The 17,841-nt window shown below is 47.4% G+C and overlaps 1 protein-coding gene across 3 annotated transcripts in view; it reads right to left on the reverse strand.

Moving 5' to 3' along the window:
* Positions 1–17,474, reverse strand: part of SHISA9 (shisa family member 9) — a 341,003-nt gene extending 323,529 nt beyond the window's left edge. For 2 of the 3 annotated variants that reach the window (XM_032242730.1, XM_032242729.1), the window contains exons 1-2: positions 16,456–17,472; positions 2,944–3,071 (exon numbers count right to left, since the gene is read on the reverse strand). In XM_032242730.1, the coding sequence (XP_032098621.1) occupies positions 2,944–3,071; positions 16,456–17,141 (814 nt within the window). In that variant the 5' untranslated portion in view covers positions 17,142–17,472. Of the gene's footprint in view, positions 1–2,943; positions 3,072–9,811; positions 10,703–16,455 lie in introns of those variants that run through there. The other variant, XM_032242731.1, reaches the window with a different exon arrangement.
* Between the last annotated feature and the right edge of the window lie 367 nt (positions 17,475–17,841).

Below are 17,841 nucleotides of genomic sequence, written 5' to 3' on the forward strand. Positions count from 1 at the left end.
CCGCTGAAGAAAAATCCGACTCTAGATAAAAAGGCAAGTCCAACATATCACAGGAAAAATCAACCCCAGAAAAATTAATGTAGAAAAGTTGACAAAAATTTTCTCTTTCCTCCCCGTTCGCCTTCACCTCTCCACTGCCCTTCTTCCAAATATCCAGATTTCTACACTGGCTATCAATTATCTCACCATTTGACTAAAGCTTAAGGGAAAGAATAGAAAGAGACCTACAGCTAGTATTAAGAAGAGATAAATAGATGGAGATTAGCATTTTCTTAAGGCAATGTCGAGTGGGTGATTGAAAAGACATGAAAATGACATTTAACTTGAGACTAGTGAATGCCCAGTCAAACCTAGCAAGTTGGATGTTCAGTGAAAAACAAACTGAAAATGGCATGATGTGCCCTTCTTGGTGTATCACAAATAGATGCATCATTCTTTCCAAATGTGTAATGGCAAATCATTGTAGATTCCATAATGTCCAGGAAAGGGTTTTACATTAAATGGATGCATTCTGGTTCAGGCACAAAGGGCTGGTCTAATTTTCCATTTATCAGACCGGATACCGTCCCTTCTACTTTGCTATCAATCAAAATGTTCTCTGACGACTGCTTGGCTTCTTAAACCCTTAACTGATTAATATCAGTCATCTCGTCCTATTCTCTCAATGAACTCCTCAAATCATTTGTTCATCCAAACATACAAATGTTTTTCTGTGTCTGTAATACGTAAATAACTCCTACAAATCAATAAAAAGATAAGGAAATCTATTATTACTGTCAGCTACTGAATTAACATGTTAAGCTTATTAATATAAACTGGTAAAAAGGTCACATGCTTCTTATTTTTGTTATTCAGATATTCCCAAGACGGCTAGGAAAGAAGAATTGCATCAACCTGGAAGAATTGTATAAAATTAACATCGTTGGCAATTATTGTAAGAATACAGTGTTTGTAGCATGATTCTTGGAATTCTCCTTTGTAGCTTCCCAGGAATTCTCTAGTCTACTGCTACCCAATAGACTATTACAAGACACTTTCTCCCTTGATGTAAAAGATCACTGATTACTTAGTCACAAATACAGACCAAATGCAAGAATCATAAATAAGCCAAAGTAGCCTGGCGCAAGAGACTTCTGAATTATTTAGAGCCTGGACATCCATCTCTGAACAGTAATCCATTTTCAGTACAACTTTCAATGAAAACGCCTTACATAAGCAACATTCATTAAGGTTTCCTGCCGCCTGATGGAATGATGAAAGTTGGGTGACTCCAATGAGTTTGTTATTTCATCTGAGTGCTGACTGAAAATCATTCTAGAGATTGGAACTTCCAGTGAAGAACCTGTTAGCAATTGCCTTTTATAGCCAGGGACTCAACACCATTTCAATTTCTCTGTTCCCTGATCATGTTCATTCACATATGATGTTTGGGACCCAAGCATATAACTAGGTTCAGCTTATTTCCCAGAGCCAAGTGAAAGAAAATGTGCTCATTTCCAGTAAAGCCAGAAACGGACACAGCGATTGCCATGTTAGAATTGATGCCATTTACCATATCTTTGGGGGCTATGGGATTTGGTCATAAAACTTCCATTTGCTTGTGTATTTTGCTCTAAAATGTGGCTATTTCTTATACCACTTGTGATCCCGTTCGCTAATAATGTTACATTATTTAATATACTGAAACCTAAGACATTCTATTTGGTGGCCCATTTTTCAAACCATGCAAACATTGACTTTACTAACACACTGCAACAATTTCCAAACCATGAAGAATCATGACTATGCAGAATCAGATAATCCACATCGCCTCAGTCGAACTCCACAGGCTTCTTCCTCTATCCAATGAGCATGAGAATTTGCAACCAAACAGTCCAAAACTATGATTCAGCATATAAAACACCCAGGCAACTCCTAGCGGAGCCTCAGCAAAGGCGACCCAGTCTGTTAAAATGTGCAGCACTAGAATTGTTTCTGCTTTCAGGAATCTCCAGCCACAACTAAATGTATCCTTTAAATTGTCTGGCTTTGCTTATTTTAAACCAAGCCTTCCACATTACTTTAACGTGGGGGTTACTTGAAAACATAATTACTGGGGTAACCGCAGTAGTACACTATTGTCAAAAACCAAACAATCTTATTTTTCATCCAGTCTCATTAGTCAGAGCATCAGCTCCGTGATGTATATTGTATATACAGACCTTTGAAAGGGAAGAAAAGCCTTGGGAGTATACCAAGATCCCAATCATGCTCTGTGAAAAATACCTATTGAAACACAATAGCAAACACAGTTTTTTCCCCCCTTGCAGAACAATGGAAACGAATTTGCTGCTGCTGAATCACACATAGGAACCTCAAATCAACAGGACCAAAATTCAATACCCACTCCCTGCACCCCCTACACATAGAGTATTTTGTGGATTGTTTTTATGAAACTCTAGCTTTACAAATCATAGACATAATTCTTCTGAACTAGTATTTCATAACTGAAAACAGCAGGAAACCTAGAAGTTACAACTGGTCTACCTCAGGAGGCAGACATATAAGCGAATGGACCACTGACTAATAGATTGACCACCTAAAATGAACCAACCCAATAATCCATTGCTTAACTAAGTACCCAACCATGGTGAAACAAACAAGAGAGCCACTAATCTAGTTAACAGATCAATCAAGATGAACCAATTGAGCAGTCTACTAGTTAAAAGAAGAACCAATCATGTGATCCAACCAACCAAGTGGATTCCTATTTAACAAAGAAACCAACCAAGTGACATCTGATGATGCCAAATTCAGCTTCATCCAAAAGAGATGAAAGAAAGCTTCTAACTTGCCCACAAAGAGAGGCTCTTAACTCTCACACACACTCCATGAAATCTGGCAATGTGACCACCACTCAGGTCACCAAATGGGACTGGAAATGGTTCATGCAGTTGTACTTACGAAGATTATTTATGGGGGTTCTTGTGTCCATGTTCTCGTAATGCTGGACGTGGACAACAATGTTCAGGTCTCTCTCCATGTGATCAGTGTTGCAGTGGCCCTGTGGCCTCATGACATCCGCAAGGGCCCTGGAAGAAGAATGAATTTAAATCTGTTCATTCAGAACCCAATGATTGGCAGCTGTGATGCACTGAGTACCGAGCTGGTGGACAAAAGGCAAGGCAGATTGCTCCATGGAGCCACCATTCTAGTTAGGGGTGGGATACAGAAAAACCTAAGTAAATGCAATCACTGTAATTAGAGGTTACCCAGGGACTTGATGCACAATATTGCACTTCTCACAACAGCCACGTAATAACAGGAATATCTACCCCACCGAGTTTTTAAGAGGATTAAATGATGAATACATGTAATGTGTCTGCAGTCCATAGATTTGGTTCTCTCTTGATATCTAACACTAGATATCAACCCTTCATGTACAGCAATGGCCCCGTATTAGTAACACTAGATAACATTTATTATTTGCCATAAGCCAGGCACTATGCTAATTGCATTACATGTCTTAACTAAACAAAGCAGCACAAAACACATTATGAGGATTATTGCTCCTTGCAGAGGAGTAAACAAAGGCTCAGAGAGGTGAATCGAGCTGCTGAAGGTCACAGAGCCAGTAAGTTGTGGCACAGGCATTTGAGCCTCAGTAATTCTGGACTGTGTAGGGGGATGGAGACACAATTCAAGCTATGACATGACAGTGACCTTCATGATTAGATGTAAACTTAGCAAAAAAAAAAAAAAAACCTCAGTGTTCATACGTAGAACAGACAGAGAACTGTCAAACAGATATTGCACCTAAGATCAGACCTACCAACACATTTTTTTCTCTTTACTATCCATCATGTGTTTATTCAGATTATATGACTATTGAAAGATACATATTTTGTAGTATTGTTGTATATGTGTGTTTTACATAAACAGTGTTTTTATCATAAACCTCATTCCCTTTCTTCCTTTGTTCACAAGTGAGCATTAGCCGTATTGCTGAATGTGAATCACTTCCATCCCTTGCAACTGCTGCACAGTATTCCCTCATATGCAATCCCCACATTTCACTTACCTGCCGGAATGCAACAGTTTGGTGGAGGAACTGACCCATCAGAAACCCATCAGAATGGATGGCAGCTACAAAAAACCAACTGTTTCATTGCAAACCAGCAGACTATCAGCCCTATTTGTCATTTCCATAATTATGGGCAATCTAGATGGTCACCAACTCGCCGACCCTGATAAACAACACTGCAATAAACATCTTTTTTATTTTTTCTTCAGGTAGGGTCTTGCTCTGTCACCCAGGCTGGAGTGCAGAGGTGTGATCATGGCTCACTGCAGCCTCAAATTCCTGGGTGCAAGTAATCCTCCCACCTCAGCCTCCTGCATAGCTGGGACCACAGGCACATGCCACCATGCCCAGCTAATTTGTTTTGTAGAGACGCGATCTCGGGGCCTTACTATGTTGACCAGGCTGGTTTCAAACTCCCGGCTTCAAGTGATCCTCCCACCTCCACCTCCCAAAGTGTCGGGATTACAAACAAGCATGAGCCACCACAGCTGACCAATAAACATCTTCATACAGGCCTCCTCTGTACCAGGGAGAAGTTCTCCAGGGCACAAACCCACAAGTAGTATTCCCATGTTTGGGGATATACCCCCAAGCTGTTAGCTGGCCAGAGCCCTCTGAGCCCACTCACTGGGAGACACAGGAGGAGGAGGAACCGTTTGCGGGAGACCCACACAGACAGGCTGGGGCCTGTCTGCTGAAATTTACCACACTACAGCAGTGATTCTCAAACAACAGTCCGCCTATCAACAGTGTCAGTGTCCTGGCAGTGTCGCCTGGGAACTTGTTAAGATGCAAATGTTCAGATCCATCCAGCCCTCCCAAGTCAGAATCCACGGCTGGACTTCACCCAGCAGTCTGCGAGAATCTGGTACACATTCAAATGTGAGACTGTGCTAAGGCCACAGAGGCCCCGAGCATGCATGGGGGAATTGTTGATCATGGAGCAATGGAGTCATGGGGTAAGAACTACAGCTGGTGAGAAGACATCTGGGATGTGAGAGAGAGGTAACACAGGGACTTTACGCGGACTAGTGCACATACTTCTCAGAACAGCCGTGTTGTGAGAAGCCAGCACAGCAAGAGCCCCACGTGAATTAGAGGAAAAGACTGGGTCTACGGAGATGAGAGAATAACAACAGCTCTCATTCTTTCATTGTTTCCACAAATATTTATCATCTACTACGTGCCATGCACTATATAAGGCCCTGAGGATACAGCAGTGCCCAAGATGAACAACGTTACTGCCTTCCCGAAGCTTATATTCTATGGGAGAAGATTTTTTTTTTTAAATAAACATGTTAGGTAAATAAACAAGGGCTGCAAATCAAATAAATAAGAGTAATGTGATCCAGAGAGCCTGGGGGCAAGGCAGCAATTTCCACAACAGCTAACAAGTGGAAACAACCCGAATGGCCATCAGCTGATGAATGGACACACGAGACGTATTACGGTAAAAGGAATATTCTCCAGCCATACACAGGAATGAAGCACTGGTACCTGCCACAACGTGAATGAATCTTGAAAACATTATTCCCAGGGAAAGAGGCCAGACACAAAAGGCCATACATCGTATAAGTCCATTGATATCCCATGTCCAGAATAGGCAAATCCATAAAGATAGAAAGTAGATTTGTGGTTACCAGAGGACACGAGGAGGGGAGAGGGAGGTGACTGCTAATGGATATGTATTTTTTTAAGGTGATGAAAACCTTATTAAAATTAGATAGTGGACTGGGAGTAAGTAGTGGTGATAGTTGCACAACTTTGTTAAGTATTAGGTTGGTGCAAAAGGAACTTCGACTTTTGCCATTAGACACGATAGCCAAAACCAGCTGGTTGCAGTGGCTGACACCTGTAATCCCAGCACTTTGGGAGGATGAAGCAGGAGGATTACCTGAGGTCGAGATTTTGAGACCAGCCTGACCAATATGGTGAAGCCCCATCTCCACTAAAAATACAATAATTAGCTGGGCATGGGAGTGGGTACCTGTAGTCCCAGCTACTCAGGAGGCTGAGGCAGGAGAACTGCTTGAACCTGGGAGGTGGAGGTTGCAGTGAGCCGAGATCACATCACTGCACCCCAGGCTGGGCAACAAGAGTGAAACTCAGTCTCAAAAAAAAAAAAAAAAGTAATGACAAAAACCACAATTACTCTTGCACCAACCTATGTATGAAAAAGCATTGAATCGCAAACTACTTTCTTAAAGTATACTTTCTAAATATACTAAAAACCACTAAATGTATACTTTTAAGTTACAAATAAACAGCGAAGGGAGAGATGCAGTGTAAATCAGGAAATGCCTGTGTGTGGGGGTGACGCTGGAGATGGGCCTTGAACAGTGACGAGCTGGTCACGTGACGAGGATGGGAAGAGCATTCCAGGCTGAGAGAACAGAAAGCGCAAAGGCCCTGAGGCGGAAAAGAGCTGAGTTATTTGGAGAATAAACACAAAGGCCAATGACACTGGAATAGGGCAGACAAAGAGGGGCAGGTGACAAGGTGTCAATCAGCATAATCCGTTTCATAGAGTGAGACACTGCCCATGTGAACTCACTAAGCAGTGCGGGGATGGAGAGGAGATGCACACCTGAATGTCTTTGAAATCAAAGTTTGGGCTCCTTCCGACCTCCGTGCAATAAGCAGGGTCTGAAACTCAAAGGGGCTTCAGGAAAAGTTTTGAGACAAAAGACCGAGGCCTTCCAAAGCTAACTTGCCTTTTTCACTTTTAAACAAGCTCTTCATACTGAGCTTCAGGAGATGGCTGAATCCTCTGAAACTGGATGGAAATTCTGTGTGTGCATTTTTCTCAAGCAAGAAGCCATCACTATCAGATTTTCTAAGGAGTCCCCCCTTCTCCCGCCCCCTGCAACAAACTGCAAACTGTTCAGGCTTTCAAAAGGATAACAAAGCACGTAATCAGGTGGGCTACTGTGAACTCGGTCAGTTCTGCCATCCGCAGATCCCCTGGGCTTCTGAGTACCAACATTTGTAAAATTTCAGCCCAAAAGCCCAAGGACGCTTTTCCCCAGGGCAGCCCTTCCTAGAGCATGCGGCAGAGATGAGGAGTCTTAGGGACCATCATTTCCTGGACAAAGGCTCGCTCACTCCAGGGACTGCATAAACTGATTTGATACAGGGAGAGGAAATGTCAGAACCTCTTTGTATGGTTTTACCTGGATCGATGCTGGCGCCCACTCTTGGAAGGCCCATGTAAGATGGCAGGAATCAGGAACCTTGGACCAAGAAAGGTGACCGCCAGCAGTACCGTCGCTGGGAAGTGCTGCCTATATGACAATTATATGTGCCCCTAAAGGGGATGCACAGATCATTTATTAGCTTGGGGCAAAAGTAATCCATTACTTTCAATGGCAAAAACCACAATTACTTTTGCACCAACCTAAAATTTTTCTATTCAGCTAACCATCACAAAGCAGACATGTGGTTTAAAAATGCCCCATTCCTAGCAAAACCACAGCCTAAAGATAGCGCTGATCATGCAAGCACAAGAAAACAATAATCTGGACTCCCCCTACCCTTCTCTTCAAAAGCTTCTCGCTAGGGTAAAATAATGACGGTTTATTGAGATCAAAAGAAAGTCAGCAGAAAATAATGAAAATGCTCAGGAAGAATGGTTACAATATATTTTTATTAATGATGAACTTCACCCTTCAGTGTACATCATACGTTGAGACAGTAAGGATAGTATGAAGTCACCACAATTAGCAACAGATTTTCAAATATTTCACCTTCAAGCTTAGTTTGAAATTTGTCCTTACGTATGCTTCATAACGTACCTAATCATTGTTCATGGGTCCATGCACATGCATATACTTAGTAAAACAAATGTGCATATATTGGGTCGCATACAAAAAACATTTTATAGACAGGGATGTGATGAAAATTTTTAATGAATTTGACAGTAGAAAGAACCAACTATGTGTCCCAAACCACACAAATGCCTATGAATTTGGCATTTTGTTTGTGGCACAGTTTGAGTGCTTCTCAGATGTTAAGATGCATCCAGATCACCTGGGGATCTTGTTAAAATGCAGATTCGGATTCGATGAGTGGGAGGTGAGGCCTAAGAGTCTGCCCAAGCTCCCAGGTGATAAAAACGCTGCTGGTTCACAGGCCAACTCTGAGTGACAAGACCCTAAGGGTACTGTGATGGTTAGTGTCATGTGTCAACTTGACACTGGGGTGCCCAGATATTTGATCAACCATTATTCTAGGTGTCCTGGGAGGGTGCTCTTAGATTAGATTAACATTGAAATTAGTAAACTGAGTAAAACTCATTGCCCTTGTAAGGCAAGTGGGCCTCATCCAATCATCTGAAGGCCTAGAGCAAAACGCTGACCTTTCCCCAAAAAAGAGAGAATTCACCTGCCTGTCAGCCTGCAGACAAGAACAAAGGCTCTGGAGTTTGTGGACTTGCCAATTCCTTCTAAGAAATCTCTTTGTATATTTGTTCTGTTTCTCTGGAGAACCCTGTCCCTAGCAGGTACCTGAAGAAGCAGCTACACTTTTTCTTGACAGTCCCCCACTCAGTTCAGAATTATATTGAAACATGATTGTTTCAAACAACAATTGTGTTGAAACATAATTATGTGGCCATTTTTGAGGGAGAAAATGACTGAATATTGGCAATTTCACGAGAGTACTGAAAGCTAGTACTAGAGAGTACTGAAAGCTAGTGCTGGTTCAACTTTCTTGTACATTTCCTTTTGTGTTACCTGTCTCCTGATATTTGACTGTTGGCTCTGCAAGGGCAAGGATTGCTTTTGTGCTATTCATGGTTCTCTCGTAGCTGGGCACAGTGCAGGGCATAAGTTAGATGTTCAGCAAATACCTATTTATTGAATGAATGAATGAATGAGTGAATTTGGAGGTACTTTGTTATGCCAGGTAAACCAGGATATCAAATGTAGAACTTCTACTTGCCAAGTAGTGAAACTGAACTAAGCACTCAGAATCCAACTATAGAGTAGAAGAGACAATTGTGGTCCCTGCATGCCTTACTGTGAATGATAATGAAAAGGCCAGGGATGGTGGCTCATGCCTGTAATCCCAGTAGTTTGGGAGGCTGTGGTCAAGAGTTCAAGACCAGCCTGGCCAACATGGCGAAACCCCATCTCTAACAAAAATATAAAAATTAGCCTAGCTACTTGGGAGGCTGAGGCAGGAGAATCACTTGAACTGGGGAGGCAGAGTTTCCAGTGAGCCAAGACTGCACCATTGTACTCTAGCCTGGACAACAGAGCAACACTCTGCCTCAAAAAAATAAAAAAGAAAGAAAGAAAAGGATAATGGAAGGAGACAGATAATATAAACCAGTAAATTAGTTAATTAGTAAGTTCATTTTAGACCATAACGTAAAATGAAGCAAATAATACTGACTGGGTGATGAGCTGGAGTGTGTCAGGCTAGAGTGGGAAGCAACTAAGCCTGGTCAGGGACGGCTTCTCAGAGAAGGTGACATTAGAGCTGGGACCTGGGTGATGAGGAGGGACCAGCCACACAAGGGCCAGAGCAACAGCTCCAAGGTGGGAATGAGCTTAGTTTATCTGAGGAACAAGAAGAAAATGTGTCTCTTTTCTTTCCAATTACAATGATAAACATATGACCCCAATGTTTCCAAACAGAACTCAGAGTCCCAGTATCTTGCTTAAGAGCCTCCAGGTATCCCAATGTCCAATCTATGCGTTGACTTTTAAACCCTTTAATAGAGTTCCTGAGCATTTCCTCTTGCACAAGAAGCATCATTTATTTTTCAAGAATCCAAGGGCAACGGGCATGAGTGGGCTTTCTAGAGTAATGGGTACACAAGTGTAGACATTTGTCCAAGCGCATCAAACTATACACTTAAAATGTGTGAATTTTATTGGGTCAGTTAGACCTCAATGAAGTTGATTTTTAAAATCCAAGAACTCAGTGCTTAAAGAGAAGCCAACATATCCTGCAAAGAAAAATAAATACTTTTCCGTGGCCAACACTATATACATGCAAACATGGACTTCTCCAGCCTGGGAAGCTGGTCAAAGCCTTAGGATAACCACAAATGCACAGAAAGGTGGGAGACAGGAGAGATACTGGAAGGGAAAAGGCAAGAGAAGGAGGTGCATTTATCCTATTTGTTGCTCCTTCTTTGCAAGGGACGCCAGTTCTTCTGAAGCATGTTTTAAAAACACACAGGACTCCTGCTCTGCAATCTGCCACTTGGATTTCCAATTCTGTTTGAAGGTGGACAAAATAATGACATGTGTTCCCTACTGCCTTCAAGTGTAGAGAGCTTCAAACATGTGCTTCTGTCCCCAAGGTCATTTGTCACCAATGCCTCAACCACGATGTCTGGGCCTACAGGGGCAGATGCAGAAAACGTTCCTAGTCTTCATCTTACGCTGGCTTCTTGAACTGGCCTCGATGCACGTGCTGTTGTTTGCAGGGCATCACATACTTCTTTGTGATCTGAGGAGACTGGAATTCCTGCAGGTGTGCACTCACACGCAGTGTGGCCTAGCAGTCAAGGATCCGTGCACTCAGACCATCCGGGTTTGAAGTCCGACACTCCACTCACCAGGGGCAGGTTCATCCTCTTGGAAAGAAATCTGTGCCTCCGTAAACAGCAGATTGTCATACAGCCTACCTCATGAGGGAAGGGTGTGAAATTAAATGAGAATTTACACATAAGCTTATGGCAAAATTGCAAAATCAACAAGGATTCTTCAACACCACTTTGGCCACCACTTTGCAGTGTATTTCATGTAGTCACACATAGACACTCCCTCCTATTCTGCACCTGCCAGCCCCTCCCGCTCAGATTCAAATGCAAGTCCAGAGAGGTTAGGAGACTTGGTCAATGTCACCCAGCTAAATAACTATAACAGAGCAAGGGTCAGTCACCAAGATCAAACGACAACATAATTCTCTTCAGCAGACAAGACGTAGAACTTTTCAGTAAGGATGGTAATCAAAGGGTAATAGCTGCTGAGCACTAACCACGTGACAGGTCCTGTGTTCATTGTTTTCCAAGCCCTGTCTCAGTGAATCCTCCACCTGCAGACAAGAGCCGGAGACTAAGAGAGGTGAAGCAACCTTCCCAAGGTCACACAGCTATTAAGTGGCTGAGCTGGGATTGAATCTCAGACCATCTGACTAGAGCCTGGGCTGTTCAGACCAACTCGACTGACTCTTTAGGGGCTGCAGTAAATGTAACAGAGTGACTCGGGTGGAGGTGGTGACTGACGGGAACCCAAGAGCTTCCTGAAGGGGGCAGTCACCACTCAGTGGCAACCAACAGCTGCTGTGTGAAAATGCAGATCCAATATCACCAGACCCACTAAGTTCTCATGAGAAACCGGGAAGCTGGATTCCTGCATAAAACCTCCCAGTTTTTAAATGCTGGCAACTGAGTCTCACTTGGTTCTAAAACACCAGGCATAATAGAGACTAAAGAGATTTCACAGCCAAATACAATAAGCCGGGTCCTGATGTGCAAAACCGAGCTCTAAAAGACATTTTTTGTACGAGTGAGAAATTTTTTAATGACTGGATGTCTGATGATATTATGGGATCTGCATTCTTTTTCCTGAGTGTGATAATAAAATTGTACTGTGTAGGAGGATGTCCTTGCTCTCAGGAAAGCCCATGCTGAGATATTAGGGACTAAGTGTCAGGTCTGCAACTTATTTTCACATTTCAGCAAAGAAAGAAAGAAGAAAGGGAGGAAGGGGGAAAGGAAAGGAAGAAAAGGAGGAAGGGAAGATGATGAGAAGAGAGGAAGGAAGGGAAGAACTGGAAGAGAGAAGGGAGGGAGGGAAGGGAGGGAGGGAAAAAAGGAGGAAAGGCAGAAGGAAGGAAAGAAGGAAGGAAGGGAGAGAGGGTGGGAGAGAGGGAAAACGGAGGAAGAAAGGCAGGGAAGAAGGAAGGGAGGAGGAAAGGAAAGGAGAGAGGAAAAGAGGATGGAAGGAAGGAAGGCTAGACAGAGGGGCAGGAGGAAGGGAGGGAGAAAGGGCAGGAGGAAAGAGGGGGGAGAGGGAGAAGGGAAGCAAAAAATATGGAGAGAGTGTGTGACCAATAAAGCAACTATGGTAAAATACTAATAATTGCTCAATCTAGATTAGTGGTTCTCAACTAGGGCCAGTTTTGCCCTTAGATGACATTTGGCCATGTCCAGAGATATTTTTCACCGTCACAACCGGGGTGTGGAGTACGTGCTACCAGCATCTAGTGGGCAGAGACCAGAGATGCCGGCAAACACACAGCACCGCAGACCCGCACAATAAAGGATTCTCCAGTCAATACTGCCAAGGTTGAGAAATCCTCATCTAAATAAAGGATATACTGAAGTTATTTTATGATTTTTCAAGGTTTTTGTGGATGTCTACAATTTTTCACAACACAAAATTGAGGAAAACTTAAAAATAAAAACACCTAAATAGAAATACCTTGCAGATCAAGCAGAACATGTCTACACGGTTTGGTAACCATAGCTGGTTACCATTCACAGTCATTTATTCTAATCAATAGTGGCTGACTGTGGCTGCTCTCGCAGCTGCTGAATGGGCATTTGTTCAGTTCTTACTAGATCCCGTGCACGCCTCCCCGCACGGCTTCCCGGAATTGCTGCCTTTCTACTTTTCTCAGCCCTAATTAGCCCAGAAGGAAGCAGGCCACAGGCCTAGTACTCTGAACCTGCAAACTGGTATCTTGGAGACCTCTGCAGGAAAACCCAAGTTTACTGGCCACCAGGGGCAAAGTTTACAATGGGGGGGGGCGTGACAACATGGTTGTCTTTCAAGAGAATATGCTCTCAGTCCAGATACGAACAAACCCCCATTCAGGGTCCCGTGCAGCTCCAGACAAAAATTAAGAGGCTGTGGCAGTCAGGTTAATTTCACCTGGAAGCTGCTTTGCGTCATAGCAGCCTCTCTGATGCCAAGCTTGGCATGCTGGCACCCACTGGAGCATCCCTTAGCACCATCCAGCAAAGGCTACTAAGTCAATTGCCATAGCTGGGATTCCAGATGATTAACTGCATAAGCAGCCCAGGACACATTTGGCAGGTACCGGGGACAGCCCCAACATCACAGAAACAAGCAACAGAATGCAAGTAAGCCTGAGCACAGTGGCTCATGCCTGTAATCCCAGCACTTTGGGAGCCAGAGGTGGGTGGACTGCATGAGATCAGGAGTTCGAGACCAGCCTGGCCAACCCCAGGCCAGGTGAAACACTGTCTCTACTAAAAATATAAAACAATTAGCCAAGCATGGAGGTGCACACCTGTAGTCCCAGCTACTTTGAAAGCTAAGGCAGGAGAATTGCTTGAACCTGGAAGGCAGACATTGCAACTAGCCGAGATCCTGCCACTGCACTCCAGCCTGTATGACAGAGCACCACTCTGTCTCAAAAAAAAAAAAAAAATGCAAATAAGAGAGTCACAGGGGCTCCTCTCCTTTCTCCTGGATTAATTTATCCACTCCCCAACCCTATGAAATATTCCCAAATCCAAGACTAGTGTTTTCCCAAGTGTGGACCACTTTATCTCAGAGCCATTAGCGGAGGGGGGGGGTTGTTAAATGAAGATTTCTCGGACCCACTCAGAACTTATTGATTCAGAATCTCTGTGGGTCAAACTCAAGAATCTGCATTTTAGGACACTGCTCCAGATCCTGATGTTTATTCAGTCTGAAAACATGTGTCGCAGACTCAAAACTGGGAGACTGGTAATGCACAATTTCCTAACTGTGTGACCTTGGACACAGCATCTTACCTGAGCCATGATTTTCTTGTATGTACACGGATATTAAAATACCTGTCTCATGCAAGAACTAAATGGGAGGGTGTTTTACACACACACACACACAACCCCCAGCACGGTGCCTGCCTCCATGTACATTGCTCAGCAGGTGTTAGTTCCTTTTCCTTAACAGTGATTGGGGGAACATTAGCAACACCTGGAGAGCTTTTCAAAGTGCAGAGGCAACCAGACACAATGGTTCACACCTGGAATCCTAGCACTTTGGGAGGCCAAGGTGGGCGAATCACTTGAAGTAAGAAATTTGAAACCAGCCTGGCCAACATGGTGAAACCCCATCTCTACTAAAAATAAAAATAAAAAGTACAGCTGCCTAGGTCCCACTTTAGAGATTTGGATTTAAGTAACCTAGGGTGAGACCCCTGGTAACAGGACTTTTTTATAAAGCACTCCAGGTGATACTAAACAGCAGTTTCAGTTGAAAATCACACCTTAGAAGCTGCCAGTAAAAAATCAACAACTCTCTTTTCAGGAGTATGCATTTCCACTCCATTCTGGAATTCTCAAAAATGTATACTGGGACAACCTGTGTTGAGGCTCTGGTACCCCAAGACTGGGTCCTCTAGATTCTGGCTCCAGGCAGACCCTCTCTATACCTGCAGAAGAAAGTAGCTGCAACCCGCTCAGCTGTGGCCATCTTCCCCCCAGTAAAGCTGCACGGGGTGGGGGGGCCCGCAGGACCGGGAAGTTGGGTCCCTACTGGGCCCTTAGGTAACCGGCCGAGAGCTGTCACCGGAACACCCAGATCAAAGAGGGCTGATCTAGCATAACTTTCTCCCATAGATGCCCAAAGGTTAGCTCCTCTCCCCACCTGCCCACCTCCCGTCAGGCCAACCAACAGGGAGGGCTCCTTTAAGAGCTGATTCGCGAAGACAGGGCTTGGTGGAGATTTCAGCAGTAATTACCCGAATCTGCAAGGCAGCCTACCTGTCTGGAGGTGAATCTTTCCCTACCAAGGCGACATCCGCTGCCGCAGTCCTGAGACCACTTGTCCCCACATCTTAACATAGACCCCGGGAATTAATAGGGACTGGCCTGGCCGGTGGGGCTGGGGACAGGACAGCCTGTGGCTGCGGAAGGTGGGCGGGGCCAGAGCTTTACTCCTTTAGTAGGTCAGGGTTTCTTGAAGCCCCTCGGAGCTCACTTCTGTGCGGCAAGACCCCACCATCCACCCACAGCTCCCTGCTGACCCAAACCGAGAACTTCCTCACCTCTTCCCCCCAAATCTCTTCTCTCTGGAAATAAAGAAAAAATCTCATAGGATACTCTGCGTATAAGTAGAAAATAATTACTAGTGAGGTGGTGATGTTCCTTTGCCTATTTTTGGTTGGTCTCTTTGTTCAGATTTTTTTAGGCATCAGACGGAGCGCGTGCACACACGCGCGCGCGCACACACACAGGCCCCCGGCGGAGGGGGCGCGGGAGAAGGGGTGGGTAGAGGGGAGAGGAAAACACAGCGACTTCATACCCAGGCTCGAACGGAAAGGGGACAGTTAAAGCTGGTGTCCCAGCCCTCCAGCTGTTCGCAGGCAGCTAGTCGCTCCTTCCACCCCGCCCGCCTGGACCTCAAGCCAACCCCCCGCCTCTCCCGCGGCCGGGGGCTTAGAGCTTAGTGCTCCTCGTGGCTGCGTCCTCCACCTCCAAAGTTACGGAGTTTGCGAATCGATTTCGACACTTAAAAAAGAAAGGAAGAAAAAGGCAAATAGCTCTATTAATTCCCCAATGCCTTTTCCCATCTGCTGCGACTAGCCAGTGCTGGGGCTTGCATAATGAACAAGGCAAACCCAAAAGTTGACGAAATCAGGGTGCATGGAAGTAAGAGCGCGCGAGGAGGGGTCTCAGGCCCCCGCAGTCCAAGCCAACGAGGGCAAGGGACGCAATCTGCAGCGATGGCCCCGGCCCAGGGCTTGGAGAGAAGGAGGTCTGAGAAAGGGATGAGGTGGGTAAAGGGGCGGGGGCAGCTGAGGTCCGAAATGCCCGGACAGGGAAGCTCCGAGAAAGCCAGGCGGCCGCTCCAAGCAAGGCTTTTGTTCTCGCCCTCCCCTCACTCCACCTCCCTCGCCTCCTTTTCGCGAGTCGTACGAGTTGCAGGCGGCACTCACTCTGATCCTCCCTCCTTCACACACACGCGCGCGCGGGCTCACACACGCCCCCCTTCCCTTTCCGGCTCGCCTGCCCCTGTTTACCAAGAAGCCAGCACCTGGAATCCAAGGGGTGCCATGGACCCCCTCCCCAAAACCCAAGACTTCGGTGCCACGGGCTCCCAGGCTGTGTGTCTCAAGTCCACCTCAATCACCAGCCAGAGAAGGCGGCCAGAGGGCGAGGGGGGCAGAGTCCTACACAAACACACACACACACACACACACTCACGCAGACGCTCATACCCACACCTGTGCTGAGCCCAGAGCCCCTTCTCCGCGCTCCAAGCTGAAGTTGGCTTCCTGGCGACATCCCCCAGCGGAGAGGCTGATATGCAGGGAGCGGGGACCTGGGGGAGCGCCATTGCCTAGGGGAAGGTAGGGAGGAGAGAGCCAGGAGAGCGAAGCCGGGAGGGGAGGGCGAAGGGGAGGCAGCCCACCTGGACATGTGCTCCCTTTGGGGCCGGTGCGCTTTCTCCAGCCCCAGCTTGGTGAAGATGCCCACGAGCACCATGACGGCCACCACCCCGCAGATGATGTAGACGATCAGGTTGGTCTTGTCCTTGGTGGGGTCGTGCAAGGGGTCGTCCTTGCGGGCGGGGGGCTTGCCGGTGTTGAGCCAGAGCGGCGTGTCGTAGTTGGTGCAGGTGCTTTGGTTCAGTCGCCGCTTCTTAAATGTGCAGCAGAACCGGAAGCCACAAGTCCCGCAGCAGAAGATGAAGTCGCCCGAGCTGCAGTTGAATGGCGGGTCCCACTGGCCCATGACATCGAAGTAACCCCGGCAGAAGTCCGGTGTGGGCGCCCGGGTCGGGGGCGCGTCCGATGCCTCAGCGCCCTCGCTGGCCTCTCCGGAGGCAGCCCCGGAGCGGTTGCCCCCCGCCAGCAGCAACACGCCGCCCAGTTGCGCCAGCTGCCCGTGCCCCGCTCGCTCCTGCGCCCGGCACACGCGGGCGCACAGCTCCGTGAGGAAGCAGCCGAGGAGCAGCCGGAGGACGCGGCGCATCGTGTCTCCCAGCCCGGGCTCGGCCGCTCGGCTGCCGCTGGAGCCGCTGCGGCCGCCTCTCGAGGCGCGGCCGAAGCTGCCGAGGCTGCTGCCGGGGGCTGCGAGCCGCCGCGGGCCGCACATGCAGGGAGCGGCGCGGGGCGCTCGGTGGTCGGCGGCCACTGCGCTCAGCTCAGCCCGCGTTCGCCTCCAGCGCGCCGCGCGCCGAGGGGCCGGCCGGGGAGGAGCGCGCCCGGCCGGGCGGGGGGAGGATGAGCGGGGGCAAGCGCGAGGTGCAGGTCCGGCCGGCCACCGAGGGAGGCGGGGGCGGAGAGCGGGGGAGAATCGGGCTGGCAGCGCCTATCCTTGGCGGGCGGCCCCGGACTGGCCGCCTCGAGCCCGCTCGCAGTATCCCTCTCACCTCTCCAGCTCGCCAAGTGCGCTGGTGAGAGCGAAGCGACACTTGTGGAATGAAGGGAGGGCAGGAGGGAAGGGGAAGGGGGAGGGGGAGGAGGGCGGGCAGAGGAGGCGCGGGGGGGGGGCGGGCGCGAGCTCTAGAGGGGCGGGGGCGCGGGGAGAGGTGACTCGAGCGGGAGCTAGCTGGGGGGCGTGCAGAGCTGAGCCAGGCGAGCGGGCGGGGAGGAGCGAGCTCGGCAGCCACCGAGGCTGGTGGAGCCGCTCGGATTTCCCGGCAGGTGGAGAACCGCGGCGGGACCTCCCGCGCCCTCTCTGGGTGGGAGGCGCGGCTCAGACCTGTCCAGAGCGCAGAGGCGGCTCAACTCGTGGCTTTTTCACGGGTGCGTGTGCAGGAGCGGCGGCCGAAATCTGCCCATGAGGGAAAAGA

Source organism: Sapajus apella, unplaced genomic scaffold (assembly GCF_009761245.1).
Source record: "Sapajus apella isolate SASKATOON/1434 unplaced genomic scaffold, GSC_monkey_1.0 scaffold51, whole genome shotgun sequence".
In the NCBI taxonomy this organism is placed as follows: Eukaryota; Metazoa; Chordata; class Mammalia; order Primates; family Cebidae; genus Sapajus; species Sapajus apella.